Source organism: Brachionichthys hirsutus, unplaced genomic scaffold (genome assembly GCF_040956055.1).
Source record: "Brachionichthys hirsutus isolate HB-005 unplaced genomic scaffold, CSIRO-AGI_Bhir_v1 contig_330, whole genome shotgun sequence".
Classification (NCBI taxonomy): Eukaryota; Metazoa; Chordata; class Actinopteri; order Lophiiformes; family Brachionichthyidae; genus Brachionichthys; species Brachionichthys hirsutus.
Window position 1 is genome coordinate 137,699 of NW_027180340.1, and position 25,644 is coordinate 163,342.

Below are 25,644 nucleotides of genomic sequence, written 5' to 3' on the forward strand. Positions count from 1 at the left end.
CTGAATGAAAGTTATACCCAAACCACATATTAGCATTCTGCTGTGCAGCTGCCATTAGAATTATGAATAAAATGATTTGCTGGTGGTGAATGAGTTCTGAAGACTGTGAGCTTGTATTTCTATGGCTGTGAATGGCTGGTATACATTTATATGTATCCATTGCAAGTTGTGAAATTCCAAAAGCTCGATTGGTAATGCATATTTCTTGGACAGAAAATCGGTTAAAATTCAAGTAGTTAGTACATTTTTATAGACGTTTTGAGTCGAAGGACGCACACACAGTATCTATCTATCTATCTATCTATAAAGATTAGCAAGACAATGTCTAAAAATGTAAATCAATGGTTTAGAAATGCTGCAAACGTAGCCTTCGTAACAAACTGCTTATCATGATTGATCATGATTTTCATCCTCAGTTTCAACCTCTTTTTTTAATCATATTACCATTTTTCTATTTTAATAAATGGCCTTGAAATTGAATTTTTAACCATTGTAAAACTAACTCAGGATAAGTGTCAGCCCTAAATGTAGATAGATAGTGAAGATTACAGCTCCCTGCTGTGCAACGACTCAACTAATGCAAATGAGGAAGTGAGGCTGATTAGACCGAAAACATGGATAAGCAATATAGAAATCACATTGCAACAGTCATTGGCGTGCGTGTGTGTGTAACAGAACTGAACATTCTGCAGGGTGACGCTGTTGACAAGTAGGATGATGTCAAGGTTGTTGCTGAACTTTGATCTGATCTGAAGTGTTTGGTAAACTGTTACCTGCTGCTAGATTACCGACAGCATTGTCATTCCACATTTCACACTGAATCTTCTCTTTTCTTCTGTTGTTTGTTTTCTTCTTGCAGATTCCCTTGAACCGAATGTGAATGACATCAACGTGCACCGCTGAGGAACGCATCTCGTCTTATTTAATCAGTTTTCCATTTTCTTATAAAAGCAAGCATCACTGAAAAGCTTCACGGTCACCTCTGGATCATTTTTTTTGTTTTTTTTTGCTATGGAGAACCTGAGTGAGCTCCAAAACCCACTGTTGGACAAAAACAGCAAGCACACGGTGAACGGTTATGGGGGCGACTTCCCAAATAACCAGTACCAAGAAAACATTATGAATTACTTTGCTGGAGGAGGTGAGGGAGGTGGAGGGGGTAAGGTGAATAATGTAGTGGGTGGGGGTTGCTACAATTCCAACGGCAAGGTGAAAGCTCAGCAGCTTTTGGATGCCACCTCGCTGCATCTGGCAGTAGAAGCCTTCTACAGGCCCAACTTCATCCTGTACAAGGAGGACAACGGCAGCATCAAGGCCAAGGAATACAAAAGCGAGTGCTGCGAGACCACCTTCACAGAGAAGAAGGCAAAAGAGGCATCCAACATGACGGGGGCGGACACCCCCAACACGGAGGATCCCCAAGTGAAGCTGCTGGAAGACGGAGAACACATCAAGATCCAAACTGTCTCCTATGACGTTGAGGAGGAAGAGTATGTGGAGTATGAGGTAAGAAGGAACAACACAAGCTTGACTTTGACCCGACTTTGTGTTTTTCAGCAATGATTGCCCAGTTTTGTTTTGTGTATTTGTATATTTGGTGCCATGTGAGTTTTGTGGTTGTGAAAAGTGTCAATGAAGCTTGAAGGATGCTCAGAACTCTCTGAAGGGAGAGGAGATTTTTAGGCAAGTGAGGTGGATTCTTGTTTTTGGGTCAGGGAGGAACTGGAGTGAAATGGAAAGCTCGTGCCTGGATACATGTGCCGTGCTTGTGTGGAAGGAGAGAGAGAGCGAGAGAGTGAGAGTGTTTGCTGTATCCCAGGGGTGTTTGGACACTTGTGTCATCAAATGCTGGAAGTGATGCCGGGATCACGCTGGTATTTTACTGACCACAAATCCCATTTGATCCACTGACCTTGGCCTCAATTCCCACTTCTGAAATTCCTCATTAGATAATAATAAATCACCCATGCCTGCCTCACCCTGGGATATTAGGTGCTCCAGTATTACAGCATTAGCTACAGCTTTTTAGTTCTCAACTGATCACAGCCCAAAGCTCAGAGCACTCCAAAGGATTCAGGGGATTGGACAGGCGGAACAGAGTGTTGAGTTTGACCAGTGTCCTGTAAGAGCTAATGAACTGACTTCCAAATGCCCCGGAGTCTATTAGAATTAACCTGGATTGCTGTGATGAACATGCAGTCTCTGGAATGCAACGTGACGGGGTTACACACGACTGAAGCGCTCGCTCAGCGGAGAGAGGCAGCGTATTTCACTTTTTAAATAAACCAAAAGGAAAATGGTTATTCAAGCTGAAGAAAAGCAAAAGGACATGGTTCAGTGACTTCACTCAAAGACCGAGATAGGAAAGCAGTTGAAGTGCATATGCCAAAGAGATTACTTTCCTTTCTGTGTACTAGAACTACTAGTTCAAAGTTTAAGTGAACACATTGCTGTATTGTTTATATTTTCCTATTCACAAATGGAAAATAAAATAAAAGCATCATCAGGCCCAGCATCCAGTTTAGAGATAGAAAGGGGAAAGGATGGAGCACATATTACATAATGCCTGGGCAGTAGACCAATGATACAGCAGCTGATCTTAACCAACCGTTTTATTAGTCATTATTTATCTACTGGAGTTTGGACTTTCTCTCTAAGGCATTGTGCCGAACAATTTAAGGACAAAATGTAGAATTTCACAGCATTAAATGTCCTATCGTCATCTGGGGTTTTGTTTAAAAATAAATAAAGCCAAAGTTATAAATGTTTTGTGTTGGGATTCTTAACTTCCTTCCACATTAATCAATTAGGAAGCTTTATTGAGTTCTCTACTACTTTTGTAATCCTTAGTGGGCTCATCGCCTCATTTCTGCCAACTGTTGGCAGAAGCCGTAATGTCTCTTGTGTTGTCAGCATACTCGTGCATGCATAATAATAATATTAATAATAAAACAACAACTAATGGATACATTGCTGTTGTTGTTGTTGACCAAATAGGGTTTGTCATAACTGTGTGGTTAAGAGATGCTATCACAGCTGTGTAAAATAATACAGCGTGAAATGGTTTCAATGTTGTGTTTAATGTGAGTGCGTGTGTGTGTGTGTTAACATATTAACATATATTACAGCTGTACCATATCAGTAGACATGTAGCAGTTTAGAAAAATCATTTGTATGCTAAAAACCTAAAGTCATAAATGCGGATCCTTCAGTTCTGTTAAACTCTCAAATATTTTTCTTTCTTTCTGAGGCTTGGGGGATGAAGACTGAGTTAGTGAGGAGGTTTGGAACAAGTGTGTCACAAAAGAATGGAACATGAAAGCTTAATATTGAGGCAATTTCCTGGTAAGATCAAAACTCTGGATTTCTTCAGGTGTCACAAAGCTTTGGTCGAGCGAGCTGGATGTAGAATTTAGGGAGCTCATCCTCGAATACAGTATTCCAGCAGGGGTTTTATTTAAGTAGCACTTAAATAAAATCTGAATTAATGTGCTTTCAGTTCGATGACAGCATATACTGTACGTAGAGGACACAAAGCATGACTGACAATAGGAAGACAGAGAATTCCCAACATGAATGTGAGTCAACATAAAAGACAGATAGGGAGATCAACCAGGGAGAATAGAAACAACATTTCACAGCTAGCTTTAACGTCGGTGTATCACAAAATGAACAGGAGGATTGCACCTTTAAAGTTGTTTGCTACTTCAGCAAGAACAAGAGTTTTGTGTCTCCAAAAGTTGTGTTTTGCAAGAAACTCATCTTGTCTTTTTTGATGCCTGATCCATAATCATCTCAATCCTATGATGTGGAATGATGAAGGCATTCTAAATCCATAATGCACATATCTGAAAAGTATTTATCGACTCTTTTGAACTAAATGAGATGGAAACGGGGCCAGTGTCTGACAGCTGAGTAATTTCTGTGGTTTGTTTTAGATTGGAAAACTTTTCTTAATTGGTAAAACGTCAGTCAGAGGTTGCTTCAGCTGCATGAGGCTATTTCTTAGGCTTTGTAGAAGTACAAATTGTTATGCATGACTGCTACGTCTGACTGGGTGTTAGAACCAGGGAAACAGTGTAAAATAAGATGCTTTAAATCCTCACCAATTCATAAAAGGTCATTAACTCCAGGCGGCGCAGGGTGTGCTCATGTTATTTTCCCATTAACTTATAGATATTGGAGTTTTTAGAACTCATTTCAGAAAATAAAAATGGAGAAAATGCTGCAATAAAATAAAATAATATATATATTCCCCCCAATTTAGAGCATTAGTTATCCAGTTTTCAAAGGGTGTAGTAAAAAGTAAATTGAAGAACACCTTTGAAGAGGATCAGCAAATGGAAGAGACATTTCATCGATATGAATAGATATAAATTACATTACGCAAATGAGACACGGCAGGCTGTTTACGCTTCAGTTCAGCATGGACAACAAACCTTTCGCCCAAATATCACTTTTTCTTGTTGGATTACTCTTAAATTTAAGGTTGGATTTAAGGTTGTGTATATATATTTTAAAGTAACACCCCCTCCTTCATTTTATATTTTGATGTAAGCAGTTGCAAGAAGAACATCTTATAAATAAGTGATAGGGGATTCAAGATAATAAAGTCACCCTCTTGAAGTGCCCTTTACAAGAGACACTGACGTTCTGACAGCACTCTGCCCGAACACATGTTAGAGGCCTCACAAATATACACAGAAAGCAGTAGAGATCTGCCAAATGGACCCCCGTCTGTCTTCACCACCCTGCTGTTCTGACTGCTCACTGACAGCTGAGATCGTGTCCATGCTCAGCAAGCTGCAATTGGAAAAAGTCTCTCTATTTTGGCTTTCCATCCACACCCCAAAAGCCACGGGGCAGAGATGCAGAGATACTGTGCGCCTTCTCACATTCGTGCCAATCATTCATAGTCCTGAATGCCAATGCTAATGCTGCAAACTGTTTTTATTATGCTGTCTGTAGATTGCTCAGGCATGAAATGCTGATTTGATCGATGCTGTCAGGGCTGCAGTGTCGAAATAATGGGAAGCGGTTACGAGCCACGAATTAATTACTGATTTACTTAATAGTCAGTTGTCTGACAACAGAATAAGAAAAATGTTAACAGCAGCAGCAGCAACGAAATTATGTTCGTAGCTCCTCGGCATAAATGATCATGGAGAGAAAGGGGTGATGAGGAATTCTTAGCGAAAACAAGGATGAATGAATGATATTTTTTCCTGTTTGGTTTGTCAGTTCTGACAGATAACTTTATAGTCCAGACGACATTAGCACTGCAGTATAATTAGAGATATCTGCTTTAAGTGGATGTTTTTAGACACATAGACTGTCCTCTGCGAGTTAATAAGAAAGCAAACTGTGTTTCTGTCCCGAATCCTGCTACTTGATTCTGTATTCTATATTGTCTTTACACCCTGAGCAAAGTTCTTACATCTAACAGTAGAATATACTGAATTTCCATGAAGAACTGGGAGCTTGAACAGGAGAGGACAAAGTTGAGTTGTGGGTTGATTGCTCCTCCTGGCAGTCACTGCCTCAAGTGAATAACTTCAACTATGTCCGTGTAAACCAGAGTAACAGCAAAACGGAGTGACAGATGGGCAGATAGATGTGGTGCCGTTGGGAAGTTTGGGTGTTGATTCAGGATACTGAATATTAGCTGAGCCGGAGGTCAAGTCTTTAGCCTTACCAGTCAGACAAACTTACTCTTCCTTTTTCACTTCCCTAAGTATGCTCTATGTAGTATATTTCATATTAGTATATACACCTACGAAGTGAATGACTTACAGCAGTATGTTTTTGTCTCTGGTGCTTATATATATATTTTGTTTAAGAGCACATTACGCCACTGATTTGGGCATTCAGGCCTTGACAATGTATTCAATATGTGTATTCTGTTTTGTGTCAGTGTGAGGGCATCATCATTTTTAGCATCATTAAACCCAAGGCATACACGACTATGATGTCGCCATGGTGACACGGCTTTACTTGCAATGTGATCTAGAATCCACTTCCACTCTTGTATCTCCTCAAAAATGCAATCCATTCCTCAAATGTATTTCTCTTAATGACCATAAAACAAATGTGACGTAATCTACTCCAACTGTTGTCAAATGTTGGATCATGTATGCTTTTGCAGCTTCAGATTGCATTCAGGAAAATGCTCTGTAGTCTGCATGGCCCCATGCATGCAGTCCTTGAACATTTTCATGCATTTGCACCCTGCATAAAGAGCCCTTGTGCTGCAATAAGAGCCGTCATTTCTATTTGTCTCCCATCTGGTTCACCATCTCCAGTGCATGACATTAGCATTTATCAATGCATTTGATATTCAAATAAGAATTTGAGCATGTGGTAGTCGTGCCCCCATGCAGCATTTCAATCAAAATGATTTGCTCTCAGCTCATCTGATTCTTTTTTTTCCCAGCACATGTATTGTGTGAAATCAATATAGCGATTACTGTTAAAGTGAGTACTTTTGGCTGTTTTCTGAAGCATTTTAAATTTGTCCAGGTTTGATAGGAGGAGGTTAACCATTCCCAGTGAATTTGACGGTACATGAGCGCTTATGTCTTCATTAAATCTCATGCAGCAGTTCGGTGCTCACATTCTGTTCCTATCTTGAAGGGTCCGGCACCCAAAATGTGCCTCTGTCATATACTCTTGTGAAATCTCTCTGAGTTATCCCATTTTCCATTTAGCAGTAAACGGCAAGCCAATCTCTTGGATCATTTCAAGTCAGCTGTAAGCGGATCATTTTGGTGGATTTTAAAGCTTGCTGCTCTCTGCTCCTTAACGGCATTTAGTATCCCATGGTTTGATGCATTTTTCTAAGCTATAGGAGTCTTGAGATGCATTATGGTTTGAGAAAAGTTGAATTTCTAACGTTATAGAATACAATTTAATTCCTAAAAATCTGAAAATGTTTCAAGACACAATTTTCAAGCACAAATAGACACTGTTCTTTGAAGAAATTAAGGGGTTTGCTGTCTTTGAAATCCCAATTATCACCCTCATCCTTTGAACAATAGACATGCCGCATTCATTCAAGCCTTGTTATTGTCCAAACTTATATTTTCAAGGATTTTTATACTTATTGGTGAGAATAACATCCTCTAAATTCAAAAGCGAACATTTTCAGCCCAGCGCTGCAGAGACCTTGGTTTTACCACAGACATCCACAACGTCTCAACAAAATCAGTCACATTTATTTGCATAACAGACATAAATTTAAATTAAAGCAGCCATATAAAATATTTTTAAATAAAGGTAAAAAAAAAAAAAACAACATCATTAAATCTGCACCTTCATCCAGATCCAAAATGCAATTTCCAACCCTCCCACCAACTTTCATTAAAATCCATCCATTCTGCCAAGAGGTAAATAGATTACACAGATCCAGCCAGCTTGTTGATACTCTGGTGCTTTACCAATGTAAAAGCTGCTGTCCCAGCTGTACAGCCACCAGGACAGACTATTACGTAGTACTGAATCAACATTGCTGTGATTTGCAACAAATAGCTAGAGAATAGCATGATTTTAGGACTGTCCATTCTGTTCTCTAGATTAGTTACAAGGCTTCAAAAAAAATCAGATGTGACTAGATACTGGGGGTCAAAGATCACAGTGACTTTATGTTGCATATGGCCATAACACCTTATACTTTATATTGATCCCATCTTCATATACACAATATCTGAGGAAAGCCTGGAGAGAATCTCATCATACTTTGCACAAACACTCGCATGGACTCAGGGATGTATTCAGGTCCCTGAGACCCTGCAAAACCCATTTTATTTTCCAGACCCATCATTTCTGCAGCTCCAAGGCAGCAATGCCAACTCTACCGTAGAATCACAGTTTTTTGCCAGTGTTTTTTCAGAGGCCCGAGGTGCTTGGCATCATCTGTGTACTTCCTCTTATTTGGCAAGGGAAGGAGAGCCCTCATGCATATCCTGTCCATGCGTCTATCTTCTTGGAAGTGGTAGACCTTATCTGCCAAGTCTTTTATGGCAGCATTGCATGTATTTATACAGAAGTAAACGCGCCCCGGGCACACCTCACCGAACACAAACAGAGGGATTTCTGTGTAGGTGAGGCACAAATCCCAAATTAATTCTCGTGCCAGGTTAAATGTGGCAAGAAGGTGCTGCTGCGGCGATGTCTCGACTTTGAAACCAGCAACCCCTGCAGATTGTCAGTTTGTCTTTTTTATTTGTCTTATTTTGACTTTATCCACTGCAGCCACATCAACACTTTGCATCAAAATAAATGTTTCAATGAGCGGCTAAAGATCCAACCACTTCATATTCCAGAATACTGCGCATAGTCATATAGCTATTCGGATATTAAATGAATTCTTTCTTTTTAATAAAGTTCCTGAAAAAGAAGCAAAGTAGCACACTGCCATATTTCACTGGTGTTTATTTAATCATTGCCTGAATGGCAAATGTGAAAAAGTGAGAAGCGAGACAGATTTCAGTTTTGAGTCATATCAGCCTTTCAGGGATGAGTCAGTGTTACAAATCGGAGCAATGCTTTTGGGAACAGTCAAGTGTTGACCAGTCTGTTGGCGTCAGATGGATTTCGATTATTTTCTTCAGAAACAAGCTAAATGGAGGAAAGGCTCTTATTGTGATTTATATACAATATAATCTTTAGGTGGTTACAATTTCTCGGGACTCGCCAGCCTTACATCCACTCTGCGGCAATCCATTAGTCTGGCTGGTCACATTTCTAGTGGGTCAGAATATGTAATACAGCCTTGTCATGTCATATATTAAAAAGCTATAGACACAAGCTAATCGATTGCCTGCTAAATAATAGATTCCTGCTGCTTCTCTCCAGTTCAGCTGCATTCTTAGGCAGAGTGGAACATTTATTTAGTGTGTAATGAAAAATGGCAGTTTAGGAAATGCTGTCTTGTTTAATTGTTCAGCCTGTGCTAATCCAATGTAAATTGATTTGTTTGAGCTCATTCTTCAACAGCAAAATCTGTTTAAACTTTATTAACACTTGGCTTGCGTTGTAGTAGTAATCAATAACATAATACTAGATAGTCATCCAGTAAAAGAAAAACACGCAGTAAATGCCAGAGGCCTATTGTGCAAAGCAGAAACATACACGATTTCCAGACGCAATAAATGGTCGCAGGCTTTCCTAATGGGCGTGTGTAATGACAGCGGTTAATGATGTTGGAGGACTTCACTGATGAAGCGCATTGTGCCGTCTCTCATTTAGAGGTCTAATAGTTGGTGGCGTGAACACAAGCATCCATGAGCAAACAGCATTTATCCGTCCAGTTGTGATCGATTGGAAATCAAGACTTGGGTGAATTCACCTGTTTCAAAGGTGACTGGGATTCATATAAGACAATCAGGCATAAAGGCAGAGTTATAAATCTGATGGAAAGAATGCATGTGCGCATATTTCAGTCATTAATCCACACAAAGCAGTGACCCTGAACATTTATCAGAGGTTGACCAGCTTGAGAAATAATGGAAATCTTCTCCCTATAATTAAGAGAATGCTCAAGATGAAGCAGAGTGCCGATTTTACAATTTCATCATGCTGTCATAAGGAAATGAATTCCAATTATTCCCCCAAATTGTACGTAATGAGTTTTATTTTTTTTTACAGTTCTTCATCTGGAGATTATTGAAATCCTGATTGTAGATGGAATTTCATATTGGCATTTGTGGCAAGTAGAAATGTAAATCTACGCATCTTTACATTATTAGGTTTACACTTAAAGGGAACCAGAATGCTTTTTCTCATTAGACATTATGTTTGTTTACTCGTACCTGAGTAGCAGTGGATGTCCGTGCTGATTGGTCCTGCAGGCCTGTGGAGGTCATGCACAGCTGGAGAGACGCATGGAGTCATTAGCCTTGGTTCACCTGCACGTGAGGAGCTTCCAAAGCAGGTCATCACTAATTTAGAGGCTTCCATTATTACCGACTCCAGACAGAACCCAAGTCACTGCTGTGATGTGTGAAAGCGTTTTACATGAATCCACGTGGATCCCGGGGCTCGAAGTACAGGTGGTCCTCACTTAACGGCGTACTCGTTATTTAAAAGTCATGTTTTTAGCGACAAGGAATCTTGTTACGATGTACTGGCTGTTGTGAGTGAGTACATACTGTATGTACAGAATGAATGGCATGTGCGTATGCAAATATAAAGTTTTTTATTCATTTTCATGTCAGCTTTATCCGCCCTGCGGGTCACGGGTGTTGCTGGAGCCCATCCCAGCTCTGTACGAGCGAGAGGAGGGGAACATTTGTTACTTTGGATCTCTTAATGATAATCAACAAATAAAGTCTAACTTCAAGGTTCACATGAACGACTGCCCTCAAGCAGCAATTGATGGAGAGTTATCCTGTAATAAAACTCCTTGGACGTAGTTTTTGATATGTGGAAAGAGAACATCACGAATGTGTGCATCTGCAGCGCTCTGTTACTGTCGCGTTTCTCTCGTTGTAGTTCTTCCATTCATTTAATGCAGACGGATTTTGTGCTCCTCCATACTGCTGTGTCTATATCTCTGTAGGCACTCAGTCGCTCCAGGCAATAGGAGTCATTTGATTGAGGGAATCATTTATATTTTTGTAACTATACTTAATGATTCATAATATTTTGTGATTTGTATATTTGTTTTTGTTTTTCATGTTTCTGCCTGATCTATGAGTTAATATATTAATAATTAATGTTAAACCTTTCAAATAACCTATATTTCTTAGCCGTAATGCGTTTATAAGAAACACTCAATGGATGGGAAGTTAGAATGGACTCCAGGCACGGTGAAGCCACCAGTCACTTTCTTTAATTGCATGAAATCTAAAAAAGGAAATTTAGTTTCATTGGAAAATAATGGATTGTTATCTTGTCTGGTTTAATCACCATTGTCTCTGCTGCACAACGCAGTCTTTGTTTTGAATCTCAGCCTGTTTACTGAGCACGATGCAAATACTAAGCATAGCTTATCGTGTTGTAGCCTCATTACACAATCCTAATTTGCACACCTGTCAACAAAGAGGCCACTGGGGTAATGAAAAGGAAAAAAAAACAACAACAAATATATTGCTCATTAAGTCCCAGCAGGAACTGTAGTACATCCACACAGCGGATGCAATAGATGTTTGAGAGGATGCCACTATGACGAGACTCTTATCATTGCGATCACACACTGGCTGAGCATCCCCTCTGACGTTCCTGAGTGTGGTGGACCTCATACGGCTGCTGACCCCAGACACTTTGTAAATCACTGGACCTCATTAACTGTGCTGTAAAACTTGTTTTTGCTTCCCTCCCTGTAGCATAATAATGCTTAATTAAAATCCCCCCCGAGACAACAATGTAGCGTTTCTCAACCTTCCTTCATCTTCCTCTTTAAAAAACGATGCAAAAAAGTCACTCCGGTCTGAGATGCGGTGAAATCATACACTCTGCACCGCTCTAACAGACAACTCACCCACGTACACACACACACACACACACACACACACATCAGATTGTGTGCTGCAGTTGAATGCTGGCTGCACAAGTCACCTGCATGTTGTGTGTAAGCAGAAGTTGTCGTCTCCACTGACCAGTCATGCGCTGATGCTCCGATATGGAGCCATATGAGAGCAATTTGAGACAAGTGACAATTTGAAATGTTTTTTATGTCAGTAATATTTTTTTGTTTTCTTTTGTTTTCATGGTACAAATGAAAAAGCATGGATGCAGAAAGTTGTGCTGATGCTGTATTAGCATGCAGAGTGTGACTCCATGTCCTCCCTATGACAGACAGGAAGGACGTTTAACCTGCAGATGACTCCTCGGCAGAGAGGACGTTTTATAGATATATAATTAAATGAGAGAGGACTATTAAGAGGGATCTGATCCTAATCAATTCTGTCTGCTCCCTTTAAATATCATTTTTCTTCAGGGAAGCAGAATACTGATGCAAAAGCATTCATAAGATCACATGATACATTGTTTTTTTGCAGATTCACATGAAGGTTATTGTATTCTGGCATTGCAAATATTTTGGAAATTTGATATTGTGTATTGCATTTTGTAAAATTGTTCTCGGTACTTAAAAGTAAAATAAAGACGAGCACTACTACGTACATACAACATTCGTGCAAGTATGATTATGGGTATTTTCAGAACATTTTAGTCCAGATGTCCAGCATGAGCAGCTACTCCAGCTACCCCGACTTCCTCCTTTGAAGCAATGCTGGCGTTGCAACAAATTTGGAGATACGTTTTTATAGCTGAAATTACTTTTTAGTTGTTACAGAGACGAAAGTAGTGAAAAAAGCACGTCTGAGTTCTGCTACTGAGTCCCAGGTATCACACCAGTACCCATATCAATTCAAGAGGGAGCAGTATCCTAATTGCATCTTTAATCACATTTGCTCACTTACTTTAGTTATGCATTCTGCCAAGTAATTTCCCTTTGGATGTGAAGTAGTTTTTTCCTTCATCCAGGCCTTGCTGTAGCGGCATACAGTCACGCTTTTAATTGATGTAATCACAAATGCTGGCATTTGCTTTATAAAATGGTTGAAAAGACGTCTTTCATTTATGTGGGTGCTTTAATTTCATTCAGTGTGATCAATGGCTTTTTCATTTGTTGTGTTTTTGTTCAACTCTTATTCATTTAAGAAATAACCTCCATTGCTCTGATTCTTTTTTCACAGCATGCGACCTTTTGACTTTGTGAGTGTCCAGATGTTTTGAGATACACTGTTTGATTTGGATTGTATCATGTCTTAATGGAAAATAATGTATTGACTTTGTCCCTATAGACTCAAGACATCTGATGTAAGATGCTAGCTCTTATAATATTAATTTGCAATCATAAGCATATCAAAGGCTCATAAAGGAAGCTGTGACCGATTCAAAAATGTAATCAAGAACAGAGAGCTTTGTTTTCCCACGCATATTTTGTATTGTTTTATTCAAAGTAAATGTATGACAGGAGCAGAGAAAAGGTGAAGAGTACACAATAAAAATGAAGTGCTTCATTTCATTTTGCAGACATTTAAGCAGCACGGATAAAAAGCAAATGTGCGTGTGTCATCTGTGAGACAGTTACATTAAACTTACATGTACAAACACAAAGACAATATTCCGGGGGATCAGAGAGCTGCTGGTGAAATATAGTGGACATAGCTCCATTTTCTGTATGTTGTGGTGGAGGCAGTTTGGGAATAAAGAAATTACACAAGCTCTCCTTCTGGTTATGCTGCCATGGCAGACTGGTGAAGCCATCCATTAGCTCTTCGTTATCTGTCAGCTTGTTGCCTAAAGTTGACAGGATTTACAAGACATATCTGAGAACAGCTAGCAGCGCCGGCATGCATAATTATTACAAAAATAGTGGTGGCGACAACACACACACACACACACACACACACACACACCTGCTCATTAAAAGTCAGGTAGAATATCGGTAAACACAATTCTGTTTACTTTAAATCAAATGCAGCTCAGTGCAGGACGCTATTTGGATTCATGGGTGGTACAGGTTTGTGAAAGAGGAGAAGATAATTGTACGATGACACTCTCTGGCTACCCGACTGCAGCCGGCCTCATTCTGGGCTCCGACAAATGAGTTCCCTCTTCCTCCTCCCTGATGACGAAGAAGAAGCGCTCCTACTTGATGTGTGTTTTCAGTCTCCAGGCAGCCAAAGGGCTGAGCAGATATTGTCAGAGTACTCGAAGGCACAGAGCAGAGCTGGCTCTGCATGGATTGCACCTCATTGCTTGCTTAGGGCCATGAAGATAGAACGACATTGTGCAAAGTGTTGGCTGCATTATTTGTGTGTGTTATAACCTTTTCCCCAGCAGCACTGCATTATGAAGAGAATGAAAGAGCATCGATCACCCCTGTGCTCACAGCTTTACCATATCCATAAGAAGTGACTTTAATATACTTGTTTCAACCTATTGTTGATAACATTTTTGGTTCCCCTACCATTAATGAACCTGCCGACGACTAATCCTCCTCATCAATCACGTAGCTGCATGTTATTAAAACGGATTGAAAAATGTTTCCTCAAAGCAAATGCATTCCCAGTACTCACCTCGTTGCGCTAATTTAAATTTTTAATACAAAGCAAACAACCCTCTACCGCACTCTTGCTCATTGAAACAAAAACAAACCATAGACACAGCGATATTACAGGTTTTTAAAAGTGTCTTTATTTATTCTATTGTGTTTAGATGCACATAGACAACCTAGTAACCCTCTCAGCATAAAGGCAGTAGGCAATCCTCATCCTGGTCTGACAGATCAGGATAGGCTGCAGCTTTGTGCTGTAAATCCTGTCTATTACTACCTGTGGATATCGGTCTGTGGTCGAGAGGAAAACGGTTTCATCTTAGTGGTTTAAAGAACAGTCCACCCCCAAAAACACATGCAGAGATTAAGAGATTAAACCCAACAGAAAATACATACAATATAAGGATTATATAGTGGAGCAGATCAGTCAAAATGAAAGGAAGGCTTTTCTTTTTTTAGATCATCAGCTTAGATGATGATTTGACTTTTGAGAGCAGCTCAACCACTGAACATGTTTTTTTTGCCTGATTTTTCCTCCAGAATGAAATATTCAACATTAACATTAAGCTTCTTTTTTTTCTGAAAATAAAAATAATTTGCTCGCCTTGGTTTCTTTTATTTGTTTTTCATGTTCCCTCCTCGTGCAGGATCATCCGTTTAACAGGATGATGCGTGACGGATGCAACTTAATTTATTTTCATTACAGCATGGCCACTGTGGAAAACAAATCTCTTCTCAGTTTTTTCTTTGTTGTGGGAGATGCACAGATATCCAGTATGTGTGTGGTGACTTTTGTTTTGATGCGCACATGTATTTATAACAAGCCAAACTTTAAAACGATGGTTCCTGCTGCGCATCAGCCCTGGGAAACGCTCTCTCCTAAACATGGTGCTGACGTATGAGCGTCTCTTGTCTCTTCCTCTGAAAGGCGTTTCTGCTCTCTGTGAGGAATGTTGCATGGACCGTGAAATAGTTTCATGAAGCTTGAGGGAAGAGGTGTGTTCCACTCATAAGTATTTCACATCTGAAAATGAAATGCACTCAACCATATCTCTTTTTATGCCATCTGTTGTTTAGGTGGCAAAATGTAGAACTCTGCATATCTTAGAACTAATGAGAAAGTAATGAGCCGTCCCAAAAAGTCCATGAATGTGAGCAGTGACATTACGTGCAAGAAAATTATCCTGCATGCAGTGGCTCGTCTGATTTCTTTTCCATTACATAAATGGCTTTTTTTTACAATGAATGCAGATACTTTCTTTGCCAAGTCAACTTGAAACTCACCTCCACCTGATTGTAGCACAACAGAAAACCTTTTTCTCTCACATTTGTAGAGAAACCTGCCAGAAGCGCCCTATCCCTAAAGAAGACCCTGCACATACTTTGAGTCTATAAGCACATCAGGGCTGGAGAGTATATTGAAACTTCCATTGCCAGGCTATGAAGATGAGGCAATAAGAAGTATTGTGTAGTGTTTTCAAGGTTTTGGAAAACCTGCTCATCCATGTTCTTGTGAAGATGAGAAGTACCCTTAGCATGAAGCTTTTCCCAGCAGCCAGTTAGCATAACTTTGCACAATGCCTGGAAGCGGGGAGGAAAAGCTATCGAGATAATTTGACACTGATTACATTTTTGGATTAAACCTCATGAATTAAACTGCGAGTGAGTTGAAAAATATCTAAGGCTCTTTTGGCATTGACCTCACTTAATCCTTGCAAAAACTAAAATTGTCAATGTCATATGCTTGTACAGATGTTTATTTCTTTATTTATTCATCCTAGCCATGCCCATGTTTTAACGGGATTTGCTATTCCCCTTGCAGACGGACTGTTCCAGTGACAGCGAGAGCGAGGACAACTTCATAGTCGTCCCTCCGAGGGATCACCTGGGCCTGGCCATCTTCTCCATGCTCTGCTGTTTCTGGCCTCTGGGGATTGCAGCATTTTATTTCTCACAGGGGGTAAGCACAAACAAATATGTAGGAAGAAAGTGGTAGGCTATAACTTGTTGGTGGATGACTGAAACTTTTTTTTTTCCAACCAATCGTGTCACTAAAACTACTTCTTTAAAAAAGCGATAGCTTTTCCACCTGGCTTTAAATCTGCTCCTGGAATTAATCCAGAATAAGATAATGTTATGGCGACGAGATGAAAGTGCATTTGGTAATGTTTGAAGATGTATCACTCAACAGCAAAATGCTAACATCTATCACACACTCTTACTGCCAGTACAAGGTTAGCTTTTACTGAGCTATCCATTAGTGACTCGAGGCCAAACTGCTTGACACTGTGCAAACAGGCTGACATCTGCCTTTAGCAACAGTCCATGACTCACATTCAAGGCAATGTCTGAGCATTGACCTTTGATCTAGTGGTGGATTCAAGATGAAAGATGAACCAAATTACAGGCGTGTTAAAGGTTGATGAGATACCCGACATGCTGTAGTTTGGGAGCAGCGTTTGTGAGAAGGAAGGAAAATGTGCAAAAAAACAAAATGCTCTTGAATAGATTTTAAGCTGTTTGATTTTATTTTTAGCTTCTTGCTTAGTCTCTTTGTGTATAAAAAAAAAAACAGTTGAAACATGAGATCCTGTCTCCAGAGGTGGGGTGTTCAATCTCTTACTGCCTTTCAGATTACATATTGTGCATTTAAGAAGGGAAGGCTCAAATAATATGGCCTTGCCAAAGACATTTTATCTTGAAGCAAATATTATTGATTGTAGATAAGGACAAGGCTTCCGACGATTGACTTTAGACAGCAATCTGGCAACTTGGAATTAAACAGCTGGAATGTGAAGCTCTTGAAAGTTTGCCTTTTCACTGAACACTTCAGCAAATTGGACTCTCACTGCACTTTCACTCTTTCAATTCTGTAGGAAGCAACTCTGAGGATCGTGTCGTGTCAGTCAAACAAAGGGTGAAGTGATTGCTTCCCGTCTTTCCGCAATCCAAATTCTTTCACCTTTCTGTACACCGACAGCATGAAAAGACGAAGCTTGTTAGAAGGCCATCATGCAAAAATGCAAGGTGCATGTTCAAAAGCACGTAAATAAACACGTACACAAAACAGACAAGCTTTTCTCAGTAAATTATTCCGCCTTTCACTATAACTTATCGGACGCACCCACATTCAGCTGTCTTATCTGTGGGTGAGAGGAGGCCGAGGCAGGATAAGACAGTCGGTGAATTATCTTGTTAGAAGCTAATTTCATTCTTCCTGCGTAATTATGTGGAAGTGATGGCTCTGCTTAGTGATGGATGGCATTTCTGCCAAGTTTCCTTCTTTAGAAGGTGTTGTCCAAGATCTGTCAGGAGAAAGATATGGTGGGAGTATGGGATAGCTTCATTTTATGGCTCAATAATCCACTTCACTGGGCTACATTTTTATTATATAGTTGAGGGAGCACTGCATCCAAATCAATTTATTCCATAGGAGTTGGCATGCGGATATTGTGGGCTTAGGTTCTAGGCCGAACATGGTCTTGAATCTACGTGAAGCTCCATGCGTCTGCACTGATGGAGCTACAAAGTTGAAACACATCAGACGACTCCTTTGGTCAACATGCAAGGGCTTTTTGAAATGCTCCTCTTAGACAGGATGTTTGACTTTATTTGTACTGTAATACATGCTACTGTGTGACTGTACTTGTACTCTAACATTCTATCTAATAAATATATTCATTCATTCATTCACATGTAGGACACATAATATCAAGAACTGCAAATCCTTCTAAACACATCATCGGACACAAAAGGAAAACTCACGATGCTCGTATCACCCATGTCCCCTTCTTTTTTGCGACCATGTACCTTCATCAAGCTGGGCTAGACTCCAGCGACACCCGTGACACGCAAAGCGGAAAAGCGGCAAGAAAATGGATGGATGGATGGATATCTAAATTTAACCTTAATCTTAGTCTTGTCTCAAGTATCTGTATTTGTTTAGTTTTAATGTGTTTTAAAGCTACATCTTGTCTGGGCATTTAAGTCTTATTAAAGTACTTTTTTTTTTATATTACATTAAATGTAATTAGCACTAACAGAAGGAAATACAAGCAGCTTTTTCAGCTGCCAGGAACATTACGGCATTGTGCTTATCTGTAGACGATCTAATGAGTTTTAAACATTTACTGCTTCTCTCATGATTGCTCTCTGCCTTTGTAGGCAAAGTGGGTTCACGGATTATGGGATTACACAAGGGCAGCAGAGTGAGTGGAGGAGAGAAGTCTAGGAATGACAGCACATCAGCTTTGTCACTTACTTTGAAGACATTTCCAAACACGCAGTGGCTGTAATGGAGCCCGTGGGCTGCAGATCGATAGAGGTTTTGTCCCACTGGAAGGTCATGCGTAGTCAAACAGCGACAGCTGCCGCATGGCCTACCAAAGTGAGTGACTGAGTGAAGGCATCAGCTAACACACACCCACACACTCACAGAGACCGACGTGAATTCATCTGCTGCTTGAAATTGATGGGTGTCCAATTTTCTGTGCAGCGTTTTAATGCAAAAATAGTGCTTTCCAATTTCAGGATTCCGTATCAACCTCCGGAAGGCGAATAGATAACGACTAAAACACCATGAAAATCTGGTGCGAATTAGCTTGGAGCGTTTGACTGGAAAGCGTTTCAATGATGGCCACTAACAGGCTGACTGTTTTGTCTGGGAGATGTGAAAAACGTTTCTCTCAGTCCTGAGACATCTGTGAAACAGTGTAGTTGAGAAACTGCATTGATTCCTTTCCTGATTATGCATGTAAGGCTCCCCTGAAGTCTTACAGCACACAAGTAATCATAATAGATGAAAATGAATGAACTAATTATTGCGAAACAGTTTGTGTATTTGCATATTTGCCTGTATGGGGGCTGTCAAGAGAGGGAGAGACAGAGAGGGGGAGAGAAATGGAGATATTTCGGAGTTTCGGCGCTGAGCCGACTCTCAAAGTGTTCCTTGTGTTAAAAGTCTCCAACTATTCAGCGACATCTGAGATGCTATCTTAATTTCCGTGACACCACGTTTCAATCATTTTGTCAAGGTAGTGGAGATATTATAGAGTCTTGATGTCCTTTAGCTCATTAGGAAAAGTCACAACATGCTTGATTCAATTATTTATGACGTATGTAGAGATGAACCTTTGAGATTTTGCTTTTCCTAGAGACCTTGTTGGGAAACGTAAGACTGTACTTCCTCCAAAGGAGACTTGACTCTTATTTAGCCTCCATACTTAGCCCTGAATGCAACTGACCCCCCGAGGAGGTTGCATGTGGAGTGTTTCTGTCTCTCTAATGCTCACCTGCTTCTCATTTTATTGATCCATTGCAAATACTTATGAAGAACACAGTGCCCAGTGTAAAAGTCCCAAGTGTAGGTTTTGTTTGGCAGTAAGAGTAATTTCTACAATTTTATTATATCCATTTTTGTATTATCAACAAATTTGGCAGACATTTTTACTTTACGATCTGATTCATGCTTGAGGTGTTCATCAGGGAGACGGGCTGCATCTGCAGCAGGCTCCTTGATTGGGGGTTGGCTTTTTATTATTACTAGACAACGATGCTGTGAGATGGAAAGCTAACTGTTAATACTGAGTCGACTGCTGTTTTTAAGTGTATTATTAACTTATCAGAAGGCTGGGGATTCAAGCCCCAGTTTTCCCAGTCTAAATGCCGATGTATCCTGGAGCAGCATGCTCAACCCGAGCCTGCTCCCCAGATCCCATAAAGGCTGCCCGCTGCTCCTCAGGGATGGGTCGATGCAGTGAACACATTTTCTGGAAAAGGTCAATAAAGTTTACCAAAAAAAAAAACCCCATCAAATATCCTGTCCATTCCTGGATTGTGTGATGAAAATCTCACTATTTTTTCTATGTTATTTTATATTAGGGTTGTACTGAATTTAAAATATTTTTTAATCCTGTGCTCAGATTGCATATGTTTCAGTGTGAAGAAAAAATGCCAAAAATTAAAATAAATCATCGAAAAAACATTCTTGAATTGCATTTGAAATTAAGTTAATGAACAAGTTAATAAAAAAATGAAAAATTTAAATCATCTCAACAGCAACTTCTAGGCTGGCATCATCATACATACGTGGTGTTAATTTAATGAAGTGTTTTATGTATCTCGGCTCCAAGAGTCTAGATAAAATCTGGAAATCCAAGAGTCAATGATCCTGTAAAGCTGAAGATGTTATCAATGCTACAACTTTATTCATTAAGATCTCCCCATGGCGATGAGATAATTATCTTCCTCTTTTGAATTTCACTTTCATCTTGCAAACCGCCATGTTTTTCTCAAATGTATCCCCTTTAATGAACTATTACCTAAACGTTGGGCGCATCACCATCATTGTTGTGTTTGTGTGTCGTGTATGTCAATTTGTTGAATTTCAAAAGATGTCTGCAGCTACTTCATCACTGCAACTGTGATTCTTCTCCTATTTGTAAATGCATTAAGCACAGCAGATAGTCTTTCAAAGATGTTAACCTCTTGAATTGAACAGTGATGAGGAGAACATATCCGAGTTTAGATGGGTGCCCATTTTTTTTGGCAGCTGCTGTTTGGAAATAGGGAGAAATTTTGAATAATACAATATGCTTTATTATCATTCTAGGAGTAATCTATGGATAAACAGGCAGTTGCAAATATTAAATATTCATAGGAACCATCCGGATATATGCTCTATTTACCGCATGCTGTCCTACAGTACAGTAGTAAGGTGTGTGGAACCGAGGCCCAGCTCCCTGAACCAGCAGGCTCCTCTCGTGGAGGAAAAGTAATGGCTGCTGTCAGACGCCATCCTTTTCATTCCGCTGCGATGAAGGTTAAACATCCTGAAGCACTTTTATATTGTAACCTTGTCTGCTTGAAGCCAAGCCTTCTCTTATGCCAGCTTTTCCACATTCACTCACATGATCCCTCGTCAGCTTCATTATCTTCAGAAACGATTCACTGGACTGATCAAAGTCATTTCACACACTCCCACGCTACATTCCTGGCTGTACACTAGTGAACACAATGAATTTGAATATAGCGTTGTTCCAATAAAGTGTAGCTGTTATTCACCAGGATCTTCAAAGGTTCACACAACTGGTAACAAGCAAATGGATCAATAAACATGGGACAGCATTTGGAATAAAACAGAGCAAAACATATTGCAACAACAAATGAAATGGAGGCAACCATTTAAGAGCCATTCAGGGTTTGAACACTGTCAACGTTGCACTTTTACTGCTTTGTCTGAGTGTGTCTTCATGCTTCTGCCCTGACCTTCACTCACCTCTCTATAAACGAAACAGCCACCTCTCGTCCCTGAGCATCCTGAGCAGTTCATTCATATGATAAAGTCTTTCTCACAGTCAATGAGTGAGATCATTTTTCAGGATTCCACATTCTGGAACTATTCTGTTCTGCACCTTTGCACCCAAGTAATGGTGACACTGGAATAATTGGGGGGGAACCAGGGCAAACAAGTGAAAAAATGTGTAGCGTGACGCTGACATCAGAAGTTGTATCAACAGACATCTGTCTGTGCCGGCTCCTATTTCTCGGCAGCACCTTCTACAATGCAGATTTAGTGCTAGCTGTCAGATCTGTTTCATGATGAAGAGATTAAATCACATCATAGAGCCTAAATTGCCCACAATCATCACTAATGCACAGCAGTACAGCTGTCACCTTATTCAACCTCCCCAGCTCTTCTGATGCTGATGCCTCTGGATGGGTTAGTGCGATAGTCAAGTTCTGCATTAAAACAAAGCAGATCCACAAATAATTGTGTTTTTATCCTCATCAAGAGCAAAGTAAGGTTGGAGATAAAGGACTAGCATACATCTGTCTGCCAATTATGTTTCCTTTTAGGACCATAACTCAAAAACTGTTTCATATTTTCCATGAATGCATTTATGTATGCATTGACTAAAGTTGTAGTGAATAAGAATTACAGGGACAACATATATTACTATTTTCTTATTATCTGTCTTTCATTAAATGTAATTGAACATGCCTGAGCCTCCTGCTCGACTCTCGTTCCACTGCCTGCCACACCCGTCATCAGCTCATCCACATCACCTGTGCTGCTCTGCACACCTGCTGCTCACCTCGTCATCAGCACCACTGCATTTATAGTCTCCTCAGTCTTCTGCTCTGATCCTGATTCTAATTCGTGTGTACCTGCCCTGCTTGTTTCCTGGATTTTTGTCTGTATGCCTGCTCCTCTGGATTTGTCTGCCTGATTGGTCTGATTACCTGGTTTGTGAACGCTGCCCGTTTCCTGGAACTTGCCATTTTGCACGCCACTATCTTGATTTTTCTGCTGGTTTGGACTGACCACCTGTGCTGGAACATTAAAGTTGTGTTTCTGGATTCCTTTCTCCTGTCTGTGACCTGACAATGCCAGGCTTGTTCGAGTTTAATTTAGGTTATTTATTCTAACACCGCACCACTTTATTTTATCTAAACAAATAAGACATTTCTCTGCACCGTTAAACCTATTTACAAACATTTAAATTATATCTTAAATAATCATCCAAGTGCATGGGACCTGATAAAATGGGAATAGTTCACACCTGTTAGTTGGTGCATCTAAATGAAGAATTTAGAAGCAACAACCAACCAGATTTAAAACCTATTGTGCAGCTCTGCCTGTATCAGCATCATAAGACCAGTTCCCCTCAACTTTATTGAGCTATAAATGGCTTTATAGGTCATTTACTATGTTTCATAAGCTTGTAGAATGTGTTTCAGGTCAATTGCAGAATCACATTCAGGAATAGAATTCAGATGTTGGCTTTAAAAATGTAAAAACTCTGTAGGATATCAACAAAGTCACACAAAGGTGTTGGTGAGGAAGAGCAGAATGAAGCTTTGTTTGACTCGGTTGCAAACATTTTCTAAAAGAAAGCTGAACTTGCTGCAAAGATGAAAATGATTTACATATTCTGTTCAAGATTGTCCAAGGCCGAGACAATAGTGACAGTCTGTAGCAGGAAAATGCTAATAGTCTCTTAATTAGCTGAAACCTGCCCAATCCAATGAGCAGTTTTTGTTTTATTAGAGAGAGTTTTATCAAACAATTAAACAAAAATAAAAATACTAAATAAAAATCGACCATTAAATACCTAATATATTCTCCAAAAAAGGTATTTGTTGAAAAAGTGTGGAAGTTAAAAAGGTATTTGTTCACCAGTGCAGTGTCGTTGCTTTTCCTTCATAAGCTGCTGATGCTTTTACCTCAAAACGAGGAAATCCCCCTGGCCAATGCGTCAAGCATGCGAGGTATTGCGCTACATTTTGTGTATACAATGATTAAATAAGGCATGAAGCGAGTCTTTATGCAGTGCATGTTTGTGATTCTTCTACTGTTGTGCACGCAGGTGTAGCTCGGCATTTCCGATGAACTAAAAGAGAGTCCTCAGAGAAGAGAGACGCGCAGCAGAGCGCAACAAATATAATGAACCAAGATGCTGCTGCGCTTTCTTTTGATTAAGAAAGACGGCACATATGATTGAGTGTAGTGCATTTAATTTTGTTACATTTTTATATAACAGTTGCAACAAAAGTTCCTTTCGTATTCTGTATTTATTTGCTCAGAGTGGAAAATTGTTCAAAGGCAGCCATACTTTAGGCAGGCTGGTTAACACAGCAGTGGGTTGTAAACGTGCATTATAGCCTCAGATACCAGGAATTTGGGTGATGCTGATGGAGATTCATTCATTCATTTTCTTGACTGTGTCGTGTCAGCTGGAACCTATCCCAGCTGACATCGGAAGAGAGGAAGTGTACACCCTGGATTAGTCGCAGGGCCACTCAAACTCACAGTTATGCCTACGGACGATTCACCAATTCACCTAAGTGGCAGGTTTACACATAAGAACTGCAAAAGGAATTCGGGCTCATGAAAAATCAGCTTTCCCGTGAACTGTATATAGAAAGTCACATTTATATAAAATCAAATCTTATTTTTGCTTCTCTTGAGTCTTGAAGGATGTTTTATAATAATTCAATCATTGCAGCACTTTGTTCAGTGTCTTTTTTTTTAATGAATGTTAAATTATGATTAATTTGCTCCGTCTGTGTGTCATTTATCACGCAGCGCTAGCAGCTGATACGAGCACAACCGTGACATGTTCCCACTTCCATTTTCACTCCTCAGTGCGATGCGTGCTGAGCTCTGCTGGGTTTGTGGAGTCAATCAGCCAATGGGACCATCCTCCGACTCTGTTTTTATTTAGATTTTTTTTCAAAATACACAATAGCTTTTCCAATTATAGCTCTGAAAAATAGGCCACTTTTTCTCTCGAGGTTCCTCAAAATGTGACTGACTTTCTTCTCTTCTTCTTCTTTCCTCTTCTCTCCTTTCCAGACCACCAAGGCCGTGAACAAAGGTGACTTCCCACTGGCCAATGTCGCTTCCCGACGGGCGTTATTCCTCGCTGCCCTCTCTATCACTATAGGCACTGGCGTGTACGTGGGGGTAGTGGTGGCTCTCATTGCTTACCTCTCTAAACCAGGGCACATATAGCAGCTGTAGCTCCCCTCTACCCGCTCCGTGGGAGCCCAGGAGGAGAGCAGCTCCCTCTGGGGAATGGCATTTCTCCTGGAGACTTTGGAAGAAAACAAAATTGGCCGGATGTACAGTTTCTGCCTCCACCTTCTTTTCTTTTTCAGCTTTCTCTCCCAACAGACCCTCTGTCAGCCGAGTGACTGGAGAGAGGTCAAGCTGGAGGGTGAGAACAGAGGCAATCGGAGACTTTTCTTTTTGTCGATACGAAGAGAGTTTGAGTAATGGATGCATTCCATGTTGGAGTCCGGTCGTCAATCTTTACTGAAACCCCTGCTGGCTTCTTTGTTCCATGACCAGATTTTTAATTTACTGACAGAAACATTAAGAAGAAACAACTCAGATTATGATGTCTTGGAATTAGAATTGATTAAAGAGCAGAGACAAAGGAGGATTGGAAATCAACACACAAATTCTCTTTAACAAACCTTATTTTGTTGTTAGTCGAGCTGTAGCTAAAACTGGGGTCTCTCTCTGTGGAGCCGCGTCTCTTCCCGTCTCGTGTCATCGCAGTTTGCCACCCATGACTGTCTTTCAAAAGGCCACGGAGCTTCCCTCAACAACTCCAAATACCACAAACAGAAGGCGACATTCATTGCTGGATAAACGTCAGAAAGAAAATACAGAGCAACCAAAACACAACGGAGAATAAAGCTTTGAGAAGATCAGATCAGACGTGATCACGGGACATTTCTTTCTCATTGAACAATTTGCATTGGCATGAATTGTAAGAGTCTGAATAGAGCCTGAGGCCTGTGTTTTATCTCGGAGCAGGTGTCCACCCATCAAAGACGTGCCCTGAAATCTGCTAAATCTGTTCATGCCAGATAGGGGCTTGCTTTAGGTCCATGCAAATGTTCTTTATTTTCCTGTCTGCCTGTTTTTTATGTCCCTCGCTGTCTCAAGGCGCCTTGAATTATCTCACTTTAATGGCCTTTGAAGTAAAGCACAGAAGCACAGATGGTCAGACATTCAGGGGGAATCTGCGTGCAGTGACTCCCGAAAGACAAACAAAACGCTG

At 40.2% G+C, this 25,644-nt stretch overlaps 1 protein-coding gene across 1 annotated transcript; it reads left to right on the plus strand.

The window, feature by feature from the left end:
- The first annotated feature begins 1,011 nt into the window (after positions 1 to 1,011).
- LOC137913718 (synapse differentiation-inducing gene protein 1-like) lies at positions 1,012 to 24,584 on the plus strand. Its single transcript, XM_068757350.1, has 3 exons — positions 1,012 to 1,506; positions 15,888 to 16,025; positions 24,426 to 24,584. The coding sequence occupies exons 1-3, from the start codon at positions 1,012 to 1,014 to the stop codon at positions 24,582 to 24,584; spliced, it is 792 nt and encodes a 263-aa protein (XP_068613451.1).
- The last annotated feature ends 1,060 nt before the right edge of the window (positions 24,585 to 25,644 follow it).

What these genes read in the sequence shown, in the direction of transcription:
- LOC137913718 (XM_068757350.1), top strand. Translation starts at nt 1,012, where the DNA reads ATGGAGAACCTGAGTGAGCTCCAAAACCCACTGTTGGACAAAAACAGC. An exon ending in AAGAGTATGTGGAGTATGAG is followed by an intron (nt 1,507 to 15,887) that starts GTAAGAAGGAAC and finishes TTCCCCTTGCAG; the next exon opens with ACGGACTGTTCCAGTGACAG. An exon ending in CATTTTATTTCTCACAGGGG is followed by an intron (nt 16,026 to 24,425) that starts GTAAGCACAAAC and finishes TCTCCTTTCCAG; the next exon opens with ACCACCAAGGCCGTGAACAA.